The 13,573-nt window shown below is 35.5% G+C and overlaps 1 protein-coding gene across 5 annotated transcripts in view; it reads right to left on the bottom strand.

Moving 5' to 3' along the window:
- The window catches only part of LOC107663865 (syntaxin-binding protein 5-like), a 138,995-nt gene that overhangs the window by 56,592 nt on the left and 68,830 nt on the right, over positions 1–13,573 (bottom strand). For all 5 annotated transcript variants that reach the window (XM_016454232.1, XM_016454234.1, XM_016454235.1 and 2 more), the window contains exon 5: positions 9,636–9,770. In XM_016454232.1, coding sequence (XP_016309718.1) covers positions 9,636–9,770 — 135 coding nt within the window. The remainder of the gene's footprint in view (positions 1–9,635; positions 9,771–13,573) is intronic.

Here is a 13,573-nt window from a genome sequence, read left to right as displayed (position 1 = left end):
TATATATATATGCCTTATCTGGCTGGCTTCCCCATGAGAAACAGAGTCATCACATGTCCCCTGCAGAAAGCAGAGGATACTTTTGTCAACTCATCATTCTTGTATCAATGCTGCTGAGGCTGCAAGAGATTCAGTTGCCTTCAGCAAAATAAGGTAACAAGAGGACAAGTGCACAAGAAACCTAAATTATATGCCCGCTCCACTCACTTACTTGCAATGTAAACTCATACCAAGGAGGTCTATAAAACGTTGCATTCTCATTCATCTTAATGGCAGTTCCAATTATTCTTAGCTGTTAAAAATGAAAGAAAATCAGAATAGACAGCTACTTTTAAATGCTATCAAATGAGAAAGAAGCTTTTTGCCTCTATGATGTGGCATTAACTAGCAGGGGCTAAATGGACCAAACTAACCAGGCAAACTATAACCTCTTTGCTCACACACACGAATTTGTAGATTAAATGGTAAAGAAGCACCATGTTTGTCAACTAAAATTGTCTTTAGAAAATTCAGCCATCTGGGCTCAAAGCAAAACAAAGTTCTTAGGTGGTAGGATCTTTTGAAGTGCTACTTTCATGTCGAAAGCAAAAATGCAGCTGTGATTCTTCATTAATTATTAGACTTGGATTTTGTTGCAGCTCTTTTCAGAAAACAAAATTGTCGACTATGATTCTTCATATTAAAATTAAGCAGTGAAGAGGTATTCAGCCAACAAAATTACGTTGTATATATAAAATGAGGTGTATGTAAGGTGTATATACAGCACATCTAATCTACCAGGCAGCTTTTTTGTGTTGTTATATCACATCGGCACACAGCCACAGCACAAACACCTCATGCACTTCAGTAGTCCTTCATCTTCAGCCTGAAGTCCCTTTGTTTACTGCTTGTTTCTCACACGGACTGCTTCGATCCACACCAGTTCTCATAATCGACTGACCTTCAACTCCACCAGACCACGACCTGTCCATCATAATAACTCCATTTCTGCAACAGCTCTTTCTTGACTCTGGGATTAAGAAGTGCTTTTTTTCTCTTGTGAAGCCTCCTCTTCCTAATTCTTCATTTTATACCAGTAAGCTTTAGAGCTCTGTAAAAGGGATTATTGTTATATCTATTTATTTTATAATAATTTATTCAATTTATATTATTTTAATTCATATTAAATAATGTAATAAATTATAATATAATTTCTCTAAACCATTTTATGGTTTATAAATTAATTTCGATTAGTATAAGAGGACTGCACATATCAATTTTATCAGTTTACACTAAATACAATTTTAAAGAAACTAACTTAAAAATTAAAATATAAAAAAAAATAAAAAAACATTATCAGCTACTGTAAATATTTTGCCATTTTCTTTTTTTTTCTTCTTTTTTTTAATAGGCATACTTGAATGAGTGATTTTTTTTTATTCAAATCAGTTCATTTACATTCATTCATGAATGAATTAAATGAAGTAATTCACTAATGCCAATCTGACTTTGGTGGTGAAGTTATTGCATTTACCAGCTAACTGTTGGGAATTTGTTGGAAGATGTGACTCCACGACCAAAATCAAACAGTTTTAAGTTGGCCAGTGAGACATCACCCCAAGAGATAAAAGGGCGGCCTTTGGAGAGCGTTTTGACCACTTGCAGGTTCAAGAAATGATGAAAAAGAGTGATTATATTACTGAAAGACAAAAGCAGAAAGGATATAGGACAGATATGTCATCCTAAACGAGTCTGTCTTGCTGGGCTTCAAATCTAATTTGAGTCTGATGGAATGTCCAGCACAGTGTTGATTCTCTTCTCAGCTGTACTTTGTCTCTGCTCACTCTATGAGACCTGTTATTGTGATCTAACACACTGAGAGTCATTGTGAGAGTGCCATAATATACTCCTCTTCCTCTCTTCATCTAAGAACACACAGCGGGCAATTTAACTTTCCTCTCAAATAAATTATATCTTTGTATAATAGGCTTTTTTTTTTCTTTCAGCTTTCCACTGATTATTTCTTCCACCTCCTTCGGAAAAAGCTATTAAAAGTGTTATTTAAATGATTTTGGGACAGTTTTGATTTGAAAATGTGCAAATGGTCTACCTCAAACACACAGACTATTACCGTAATTTACTGCATCAACTATTCATTTTTTTACTTTTCTCTGCAATCAGTTTTATCTTTGTATAATAGACATTTTGTTTTAAATTTCCTTCTTTTCACTGAAGACTACTTCAGCCTCCTTCTCAATATGCTATTGAAATCGATTAAACGATTTTGGGATGGTTCTAACTTGAAAATGTGCAAATTTTCTATCTCAGACCAACAGTCTATTTATCTTCTATTTATTTATTAATATTCCTCCCCCATCGATATCTTTGTATAACAGGCTTTTTTCTTTCTTTCTTTCCACTGACTATTTCATCCACCTTACAATCAGTAATGAGACCTCCGAAACTGTCCTCTTCACAAAGTGATGGCCAATCTTTTCTACCCCTGTCTAGCTTTCTGAGAAAGCAGACAGACAGTCGCTATATAAGACACTGTCTGGCTCTTTGTGTGTGTAATGTGTGTGTGTGTGTGTGTGTGTGTGTGTGTGTGTGTGTGTTTACACAGGCCAATGACAGAAAAGTAAATTGAGAACAGGAGGCCTTTGCTTATCAGCTGAAAAAGGAAGACAAGACTCTTCTCCCTCACCTTATCTTCCCTCGCTACCTGTGTGATCGCACAAGCCTCAGGCAAAAGCACACAGAGACGCATATGCAGCGGCTCATGGCGCAGATCAGAGCTGGACCACTGTTTGCATCCTATTTGGTCATCAAATCCAAAAACACTCATTTATTGTTAACTCATCGTTTGAAAGCAAACATGAGGCGCATGCTAACGTTAGCTCGCTAGCTGTGAGAGCACTCTTTCTGTTTGAGACCAACTACAAAGGCTATGATAAGAGTCACTGAAGTGCTTTCAGTGCTTGCAATGGTTGCCGTGGCAATGGTGGCAGCAATCTCATTCAGGATAATAGCTTTGAATATTATGGTGAACAACCGGAAATTGGTTGGTTGCAATTTGGTGAGCGTGATTTGAAAAGCTTAAGGGTACCGCAGGGCATCTTCAGCATTTTGTGCGACGCAAACAAGATTAGTGCTCTATCTATCCATCCATCCATCTATCTATCCATCTATCCCTGAGGACTGTTTAAACTGAAAAATGAATCAATCAATACATGAATCAATGAACAAATCCCTAGAAATAATAAGAACCAGAACTTCATTTTTCAGTCACTGTAGCTTTTAGCTTATTGCTTTTTTTTAATAAAGGTTAACAAACCTAGTTAACATAAGAATGCAAGAAAATTCTGGGAAATAAAAACCATTAAAATCCTTAATAGGCTTGAGAGGTACTGACAAGCTCCTGAAATATCTAGAGAACCATTAGAAGCGAAGTTATGTAAAAACATCAGTCTTGTATAAAAAGATTTGAATATCGTAACAGACAATCCACATTTTAAAATGTGCAGCATGACCTAGAACATGAAATTCTTCCATGGCATTTCCAAAGATGTTGAAAGTCTAAAACAGATTACTTGGAAATGTAGGCGTGACGTTAGCTTACTGCTGCAAGGCAGATCCGTGAAGTACTGATTATGTTTAGGATCGGGGTTCCCTTCAGATATCTTCAGAACAGGCATGGAGGTTTAAGATAAAACTGTGTGCAGAATCGAGACAAACGCATGCCACACGCAGTGATGTTCCTTATGGCTGATGAGCTGCACATTTGAAGGTTGTACCACAAAAATAAAGGACGTGTCAGATATTTTGCTCCATATGACTTTGAAAGGTTCTGGTGAAAAAAAAAAAAGATCTGCTGGCGTGAGTACTGCAGGTTGAAGGCAGCTGATTTCAGTGTTGCACAGCGAGGAATTGTTGAAGGTTGTAAGGTTACAGGATCTCAGTTAATCCCTCACACCCTGTTGAATCCTTCTCCGGTTTTCATCTGCCTCACTTATTCATGTGTGAGTCAAGAGGAAGAAAAACAAATCCCTGGCTTCTCTTCCATCCTTGTACTTGATTTCCATCAGAGGACGCCTGCTGCCAGCGCACAGGGGCCATGTTTATATTTATTCATATTTATTTATTGAAATGAGCTGCACTTTGCCTCTGTAAAGGGGAATTCTCTCAATAACACAAGTGTGTGCATGCATTCATCTTCAACTATTCTCAAACACTGCTGAAAAAAGGCTGCTTTCCTGTTTAAAAACTGACAGGTTTATAGAACACATAAACATTGTCATGAAAGCCATGGCAGAAAGTGCCATGTATAAACAGGTGGGCAATCGACATGCACTCCACAATATAATACAAAATTATGATGTGTTATATGAAATGAGAAATAGTGTGATTCTTTTTATGTGCTGAGATATATTAAAGGGTTAGTTCACCTAGTTCACTAGACGTTCTTCTTTCAGACAAATCCAGTTGGAGTTATATTAAAAATTGTATTAGATCTTTCAAGCTGTTTAATGCCACTCAGCGGGTGTTGCATGCATCAGTCCAAAAGAAGTTAAATAAAATTCCGCGTACGTCACTTCCGTGCGGTGCATGCACAAAGCCGACCTCATACGTCATCAGCCCGGAGCTGCTTCCGTGTACAACTGTTGACGCAAGCTACATTAAAGTGATTATTACATTTTGAATATGGATATTTTTCTTACAAAAACGCATCGATTAGCTAGAGGCCTTTGTTCACACCCCGGAGCCGTGTGAGACACTTTTTTTATGGATGGACGCTTTTTATTTAACTTCTTTTGGACTGATGCATGCAACACCTGCTGAGTGGCATTAAACAGCTTGAAAGATCAAAGACAATTTTTAATATAACTCCGACTGGATTCGTCTGAAAGAAGAAAGACATATACACCTAGGATGACTTGAGGGTGAGTAATTTATGGGCTAATTTTCATTTTTGGGTGAACTAACCCTTCAAATATATATTTTTGCACTAAGTAAAGTACCAAATATCAAAATGTTCCATAGTAATACCATGTTTTTTGGTCATGTACCATGGTAGCCTCACAGTATTCTATGAAGAGTGTGAGTGCAGTAGAGCAGCAGCAATTTCCCAGCTCAAAGTATTCTCTAATCAGTCCACTTCAATCAATTCCACTCTGTGTTTTCAATTTCCTACTCCTCAAGGTTGTGCACAGTGCATTAGTATGATGTTAATATTTCAAAAGTAGCAGGAATTTTGGAATAGACTATACATGAGAGGAAAGGGAAATATTAATAACATATTACAATAATTTATTTGAGAAAATTTTAAAAATGAAACTCATAAAGTTTCACAAATTTCTTAAGTCTTTCACTTTGACTGCTGATAGTAAGAAAATGAATGAATGTATAAATGAATAAAAGTAAAACATGTATTTTTTAACGTATCTTTAATATTTATCAAATTTCATGATTCACTCTGACTGCTAATATTAAGAAAATGTAAATAAATAAAAAAGTTTAAAATAAAAATGTATAATTTTGATTGTTTCATATTTCACAAACTTCATACTTTTGTTCTTACTGCTAATAGTAAGAAAATAAAAAATAAATAACAATCTTTCACAATATCATATTAAATTCCATCAGTTTCATTTCTGACTGCTATTGTATTATGGGATGATGACGTGATATGCTTGTCATGGAGCAATATTACACTGATCTTGGAACGAGAGAAAACACCAACGCTTTAAACACACACACACACACACACACACAAACACTCATTGCTCCAGGCAAAAACATGCAACACTGTCCCCCACACCCCACTCTGCACCATTAACATATTCTGCATTGGAGAATCATGTCCAGTAAAAATCATATGAATATAGTACATGATTATGGTAAATTTCCCACACTAACAAAGCCTGTTAATCATATTCACCATATTCACATTAGGGGTGTTGCGATATACCGGTATTGACGATAACCGTGATATTCAAATCATGAAAAATCTCCATTGTGTTAATTTAGGGTGTGACGATATACCGGTATTGGCGATAACCACAATATTTAAAATGAACAGGGCCCGTATTCACAAAACATATTAAGGCTAAAAGTAGCTCGTAACTCGCCAATTTAGGAGAAAATCTTAAAAATAATGGGCGCGTCAATCCTAAATTTAGGACTCCTACATTTTTTATCCCAACTCCAAATTTTCCTTTGATTATGTCCTTGTTTTCATTAACCAGCTCGGCAAGAGCTGTCGGCTGTCTTATTATCAGCCATGATTATTCTACTCTGTTTATTAAAAGGCTGTTTATATTCACTAATTATGAGAAGCATATATGTAAGAGGGTGACAATTAGCTGAACACATACTTGTTTAATTGGTGACACTTAGCCTGCATTTTAAAATCTTTATTTGAATGTGGCAACATTTTTATTTTTCAAAATTTATCTTTACTCTAAAATATTTCCATGAATAAATCTCTGACAGAGACTATCAGCCAATCACTGTGTGCATAGTTAGTAAGCATGCTGACATCATCCATAGCAACGAGGTCAACCCCACCCTTACTCTTAGCTTAAGACTTCTCTCTATTCCTTAGTAAAAGTTTGTCCAGCAGCTTTGTGAATAGGTTTTAAGAGAAAACTCTTTGCTAAAAACTTTTACTGCTATTTAGGAGAACTCTTAGTGGTAAGATAAAATGTTTTGTGAATACGGGCCCAGGACACTTATGATAACAGGACACGCAAATAACCTACTCCAGCGCCAGTACCTGGTTGACCTCCCAGGTGGCAGTATTGCACCTTAACGCTGACACCTGTCAATCAAGAAGAAGACGCAGCATGCGGCCGCGCTACTCCGAGAAGAACCATGTTCAAACAGTAAGTTGCCATTATTTTACTAGTCATGGAATGGGAAACATTACATTAACCTGTTAACAGCGGTTTCCAGTGTTCATATATTTAAATAAAGGGGTGATTCTTTTAATAAGTAACGCGTTTTCTTTACTCGTCTAATTTTTGTATTTGTGTTTGCAATCAAGTCATGGCCAATACATGTGCATAGCACTTGATTTCTTTGTTCAAATCTATTACACGATTAAAACATCTAGAAAAACTAGCGGCCACATTGCTACATTAAACTTTGTAAAATGTTAAGTTGGTCGCAGTGCCATGCACTTAATGCCTCATCTGCGGCCATTAAAACTGAATTAGAAGCGTGTTAACTGCATGACTAACTAGGTTGTTGATTCTGACTTATTTTGTTTTTTTTTATAAGAAGGGTATATTCTGTTCTAATTTAATTCTGTAAATTATTTTTTTTATCGTTGTCGTTGCAACGATGTTGCTCTGTACTTAAGAGCGTGCTCGCACAGGCAATGAAAATGTATAAAAACATTTTGGATATGAAGAGTTCAGATGCAAAAGCCTCTAAGTGCCATCTGAAATTTTCATCTAAACTTTGCATTTTTATCAGGCTCCTATATTTATGTTCATTTATTTCACTTTAATGGCATAGAAAAGGACATATACATTGCCATTAAAGTAAAATTACTGAACCTAAACATAGGAGCCTGATAAAAATGCTAATTTTAGAAGAAAATTTCAGATGGCACTTAGAGGCTTTTGCATCTGAACTCTTCATATTCAAAATGTTTTTATACATTTTCATATGAGGAATCGTTTATCGAGTTGTTTCTGTGTGCGAAGGGAAATAAAAGTTGTCTTACCCACTTGTTGACTACCTGGTTCCCACCCCCGATTCGACTATCAGTCGACTATAGTCTGATTCAGTCGAATCTGATTCGACTATGTAAATCCTTAGTCGGGGACACCCCTAATCGTGACAGCCCTATTCACAATACCCAGAACAGTCCCTTTATTTAACTGCAGCAACATGTGCTAATTCATACGATTAAACCACTTCTGAGCATAAGTATATAAAAACTTCAATAAAAGCAAGAAATTGGTGCATTTACCATCAAGCACCTTTACATAGTCCTTCAGAATAATCAAACGCTAGGATCAAGTTCTCTCATTTGAAAAATACAGATATACTAGCACACACTCGATGTGCCACTGAGCTACTTGAGAAGGTGAGGGGATTGTGGGTAAAGGATTTGTAGTGGGTCACAAGTAGGCAACAGGAGATCTACATGTCCTTCAGAAATGCATCTACGGTTACTCACTACTAACGTTAATGTCTGTGAGTGGGGATGCCTCCAAGAGCCTCTTGTGTAGAAGGAGACTTGATTGACATGCAGAAGCTATTTGCTTGTCAGATTATCACTCATGGGAGTGAGGTGTTGGTGTTGATTTACACATTTATTCATGAAAAGTGTCATAGATGTGTGCAAACCAATGGTTGTCTGTGTGTTTCAGTGTGTCTAAAAGTGTATCTGTAGACAGATAGATAAAACGTATCTTCTGGGGTTTGAAATGTTGAAACCTGATAACTTATTTATTCTTCAGCCAGGATGTGGTTAGCATTTATTGTCGTTGTGGATTTTGTGACGTGTTTAAGTTACAGGCATCAGATCAAAGTCTTTAGAGTGACAATCAGTTTGGTGATGATTTCATTGTGACTCTCAAAATAAGAAATGAAAAAATGAGGCACTTCTGTGGTTCTTTGGAAAACATGAACTGGTGCTTCAAAGAACCTAGACTTCACTCTTCCATAGCAATGATACTTAGAACCTGTACAATGATCTGAAGGACTTCTGATGTACTGAAACATGGAGAAATTATTATTTTTTTTTTTAAGAGGCATACTGCCTCAATCTCAAGAACCCAATAAAAGTTATTTTAAAAGGAATAGTTCACAAAATTGAAATTGTCATTATTTACCCTCATTTACTCAAAAAATAATATAAAATCAAATACAAGCTAGTTTCCTAATCTAGTTGCCTAATAAACCTAGCATTGCACAAAATGCATACTTTTGGCTCTTTGACGAATTGCTAAATGCATAAATGTAAAATTAAAAAAAAAAATCTATCCGCTTAAACAGTAGAGCATGGTGCTAGCCACACTAAGGTCATAGGTTCAATTCCCAGGGAAAGCAAGAAGTGAAAAATGTGTACCTTGAATGCAATGTAAGTTGTTTTGGATTTTTTTTTAAATGCTCCCAAATGCATAAATCTAATGTAAATATATGCATGAACTCTGGAAGGCATAATTCAATTAACAAGTTTAAAAATAAACAGAAATCAATAGATGGTTAATGCATTTTCCCATTGTATTCACATTTTTTTTGTTTTATTTTATATTTATTTATTATTTTGCTATTATGAAAATGAGTACTATAGAAATTGTACAATTTATCTTTGGTGTTCCACAGAAGACAGGTTTTTATCAACGTGAGTAAATGATGACAGAATTCTTATTTTGGGGTAAATTATTCCTTTAGGACTATGACTGTGCTAAACCTCTAATACTCCTCCATGTAAATATAAACTTACATTTATAACTGCATTTATAATTGTTTCATATTCCAGATGACTTGGTAGCACATAATCATCTTTATTAGATACACGTATCATTTGATTGCGTGGGTGCTCTGTCATTGTATTAATTAGCTATTTATTAGTCATGTTAACTGCATTGACTTTGATATTAAAATAAAATTAATTTTAGATTTACACTTATACTCACAGTTCTATGGCCTTGTTCCACATGATGACATATCCAGACAAAATGAAGGATTCGATGTTCACTATGTGTGTATTTCCACGTTCTGTCCCCACGTAAAGCCATTTACTTTGAAACGGAAGATGACAAAATGTGATCCTAAAAGAGAGATGAAAAGAAGGGGAATCATATTTGTGAAAGAGAGAGGGAGAGGAGAGTTAACACAGGATATGTTGGCATCATATTAAAGTATGTAATTAATATCTCACTATATAGAACCAGCAAGCCAATAATGACCATTGTAACTAATATACTTCAAGATTTTGATTCATATGCACGCACAACTATCATATTTTATCCAATTACATAGCAGCCAGTCACCATTTTCTTCAGAAAGCTGCAGATGTAATTACAAAACCCCATAGGAGTGTAATGTGCATTATTGTACATATATTCATTACCAGAATAGACAGGAAACTGTACAAAAAAGCTAAATAAGAACCAAATGATGTATGTGTAAGTTTAACGTTCTGCTCAAACTCACATTTTTCAACATGTCCTTGCTAATCATTTGAACTAGGGTTGAACTGTTAATTAAAATCTGAATCACAATATGGCCTTGTGTGATTATTAAACTGGAAAAAGGCTTCAACTGAATTAAATAAATATATGGTCTGCATGCAGTGTGGGCTTCAAAGTGAAGGGGCGGTGCTTTATTTTGTCTCTCGACTATTACACAAGCACACATGGGCCTCACGGTAGGCTGTTTTCACATTCTGCTCATTTCAATTGTCTCATTGCATGTTTGCAATAGATGAATGCTGTGCACAAACTCCATCACTGCAGGTGGTTGAGTTTGCTTCCCTTTAAATCCATGGTGTAGTCTGCTTGTAATGTGCATGTGCAAAACAGTCTAGGTAAACATTCATGTAATTCCAAAATTTTTGTTGTTGTTGTTGTGAGTTACTTTACAAACCTGGCAGGGATGAGTCTCTCTGTCAGTTTGTAAAGTAACTCTCACCAACAAAACACCATGCAAACATCAAAATTGCTTATTTATTCTTTGGAAACTGTAATTATTTTCAGGATTATTAAATGTTTAGAAAGTTCAAATGAAGTGCATTTACAAAAAGTGCACTCTTAAAATATAAATATTTTATAACATTATAAACAAGAGTTATATGAACAGAGTAGTTGACAGCATTTATACAGATCATCAAAACAAAACAAAACAATTGTCAACAACTGTCAATCTTTCTCCAGATCAACAAAACAAAACAAAAAGCAACAAAAACAAATCAATTGTCAACTGTTATCAACAAGTATCAGCTGAGTTGACAGCATTTCTCCAGATCATCAAAAACAAAACAAAACAATTAATTGTTCTTAAAAAAAATGTATTAAAAAATGAAATTAACAACTACAAGAAATGGGTCTTGCTGAACCACACTGAAGGCCAGTTCATCATCTTCTCTACAAAACACCAAACAAACAACAAAATCCAACAGTTGTTTTATTTAGCACATATTTATTGTACATAGACCAACATTAAAAAACACTACAGACAGAATCCTGTGTGAACAACCCCTAAATCTACTTAGTTTATCTTTATAGTCAGTTTAGTCTTATGGAAATAAATTGACATCTAAAATACACTTTTTTGTACAATCTATTCAATGCTGTCTTAAATTATCTTCATGTGGGGGTTTCCGTCAGCAAATATTGATAAACAATATGATTAATTGTGAAAAACAAGATTATTTTAATTCATGAAATAAATGTAATCCTTTTTTTTAATCAGAGACAAATCTTGCAGTCATTCGTGTTCAGAGGCAGTGATTCATAGCTCTCTGTGGTTCTCTGTTTCTTTAGCAGTTGGAAGTAACACTTCTCACACTTGTTCATGGTGTTGCCTGGTTTGGCTCTGCTCTAGGGCTCATGCCAGTCAAACGTCAGCCCCTCTTGGGTACACTTGTGTGTATTTTGGGATGCAGCAATTAATTGGAACACGATTACCTCAAGACAAACTACAGCTAATGAGACAAGAATGAGATGAGAGTGACACTGACTCTTAGATTTTAACATGTGTTTTTAAATAGGTTTCTTATTCCTAATGATGCAATCTAGACCATTCAACCCTGCGTTGTCTATTCTAGAAAATCACGTATATAACAAAATTATTCTCCCCACGCTGGTGTGTTTGTGTGTTTATTTTCATAGCATGCCACTGTCTCTCCAGTGTCATCAAAAGGTTAAAAGAAAAGAGTAAGATTATATTTGCCTGATGCTTACTACGTTAATTGCGAAATAATTACGAAATTAGGCAGACTATTAGCACTCTGATTTATCTCTGCTACTGTCACAACAGAAACTCTCCAGGGAATGTGTCTAATAACACGCCACATATTTCTACACATGTAAACAGCGCTTAGCATTAAAAATGAGGTGAGCACTTCTTATTCTTAATGCTGAACATGATATTTTATGTTTTCATTCATGAAATATTATATGTGGCTAACTGTGGCTTTCTAAAATTTCAACTCCTGTCTCATCCAGTGCTGGGAGTTTGGGGCAAGATTACCTGTTTGTCCAAAAAAAAAGTATTTTTTAAAAGTCTTGACAATATGAAGTATCTAGTGAGTAATTATGAAAATGATCAATAAAACTATCACATATCCAGGGTCTGTTTAAGACTTCATGCTGAAATCCATCCAGTGGCATCATCAATCATCCTTATAAGCAGGTTAACTAGAAAATAAAGACCAGCACACGGTAATTCACTGCTGTCCACACTCATCACATCTCTGTCTGTTTTCCTCCCCTCACGCCCCTGGGGTCCTCAGACAGTCGGGGTGATTGGAAATGAAGGTTGCGAGATGCTGGACAGACAGCTAAACTTGTCAGGGTTAGAATGCTAATGGAGCACCTGGCCATGCTAATGTGTGGTTTTCTGTTTCTGACTGCAACACATGGAAAACCCAGATTATAAAATGACTGTCTTGGTGATTAATGGCATTCAGGGAGCAACTGTTTTAAAATGCTCTTTTGTTGGTTTGTGGATAACTAATTTAACCTGTTGTAGGCCTCTGAGGCAGCCAAGGTCAAAACCACACAGTCCAAAAGAGATGTGGATGTGTCTGATTGGACACAAATCAGTGTAGTGCAGGATAAATATTTTTTCCTGTTTTTCAGATCTGTTTGCTAGAAAAAGAGAACGTGGATTTTAAGTATGTAAACTACCATCCAAATTTTGGGGTCAGTAAGATTTAAGATGTTATTCAGGAAGGAGGCATTCAACAGATCGAAAGTGTTTTTTTTTTTTTAATTATCTTATTTTTAACTTTCTAAAAAATGTATGGTTTCCACAAAAATAATCAGCCCAACACTGACACTGATACTTCAACATTGCTAATAATAAAAAATGTTTCTTGAACAGCAAATCAGCATTTTAGAATAATTCCTAAAAAAATCATGTGACACTGAAGACTGTAGTAATGGTTGCTGAAAATTCAGCTTTGCATTAGAGGAATAAATGACATTTTACATATAATAAATATAAAACAGTTATTTTACATTGTAATATTTCAAAATACTATCAAATATCAAATAAATATAGCCTTGTTAAATTAGCTAGCATAAGATACTTCTTTCAAAAACATTAATGGGGTCATATGATGCGATTTCAAGTTTTCCTTTCTCTTTGGAGTGTTACAAGCTGTTCGTGAATAGATAAGATCCCTAAAGTTGCAAAGACTAAAGTCTCAAACCCAAAGAGATATTCTATTTAAAAGTTAAGACTCGTCCACGTTCTCCTAAAACGCCTCGTTTAAACATGCCCCCACATGTCTATGTCACGATCTGGGAAGATTTGCATAACACCGCCCAAATGTTAACGCAAAGAAAGGCGGCGTAACTTTGATTCTCGCTGTAGTATTGTTGCCGCCGCCGCCGCCATGTCGTGA

Source organism: Sinocyclocheilus anshuiensis, unplaced genomic scaffold, assembly GCF_001515605.1.
Source record: "Sinocyclocheilus anshuiensis isolate Anshui unplaced genomic scaffold, SAMN03320099.WGS_v1.1 scaffold976, whole genome shotgun sequence".
Classification (NCBI taxonomy): domain Eukaryota; kingdom Metazoa; phylum Chordata; class Actinopteri; order Cypriniformes; family Cyprinidae; genus Sinocyclocheilus; species Sinocyclocheilus anshuiensis.
Note: the sequence above shows the minus strand (reverse complement) of the source record. Positions and strands in the feature narration are given on the sequence as shown.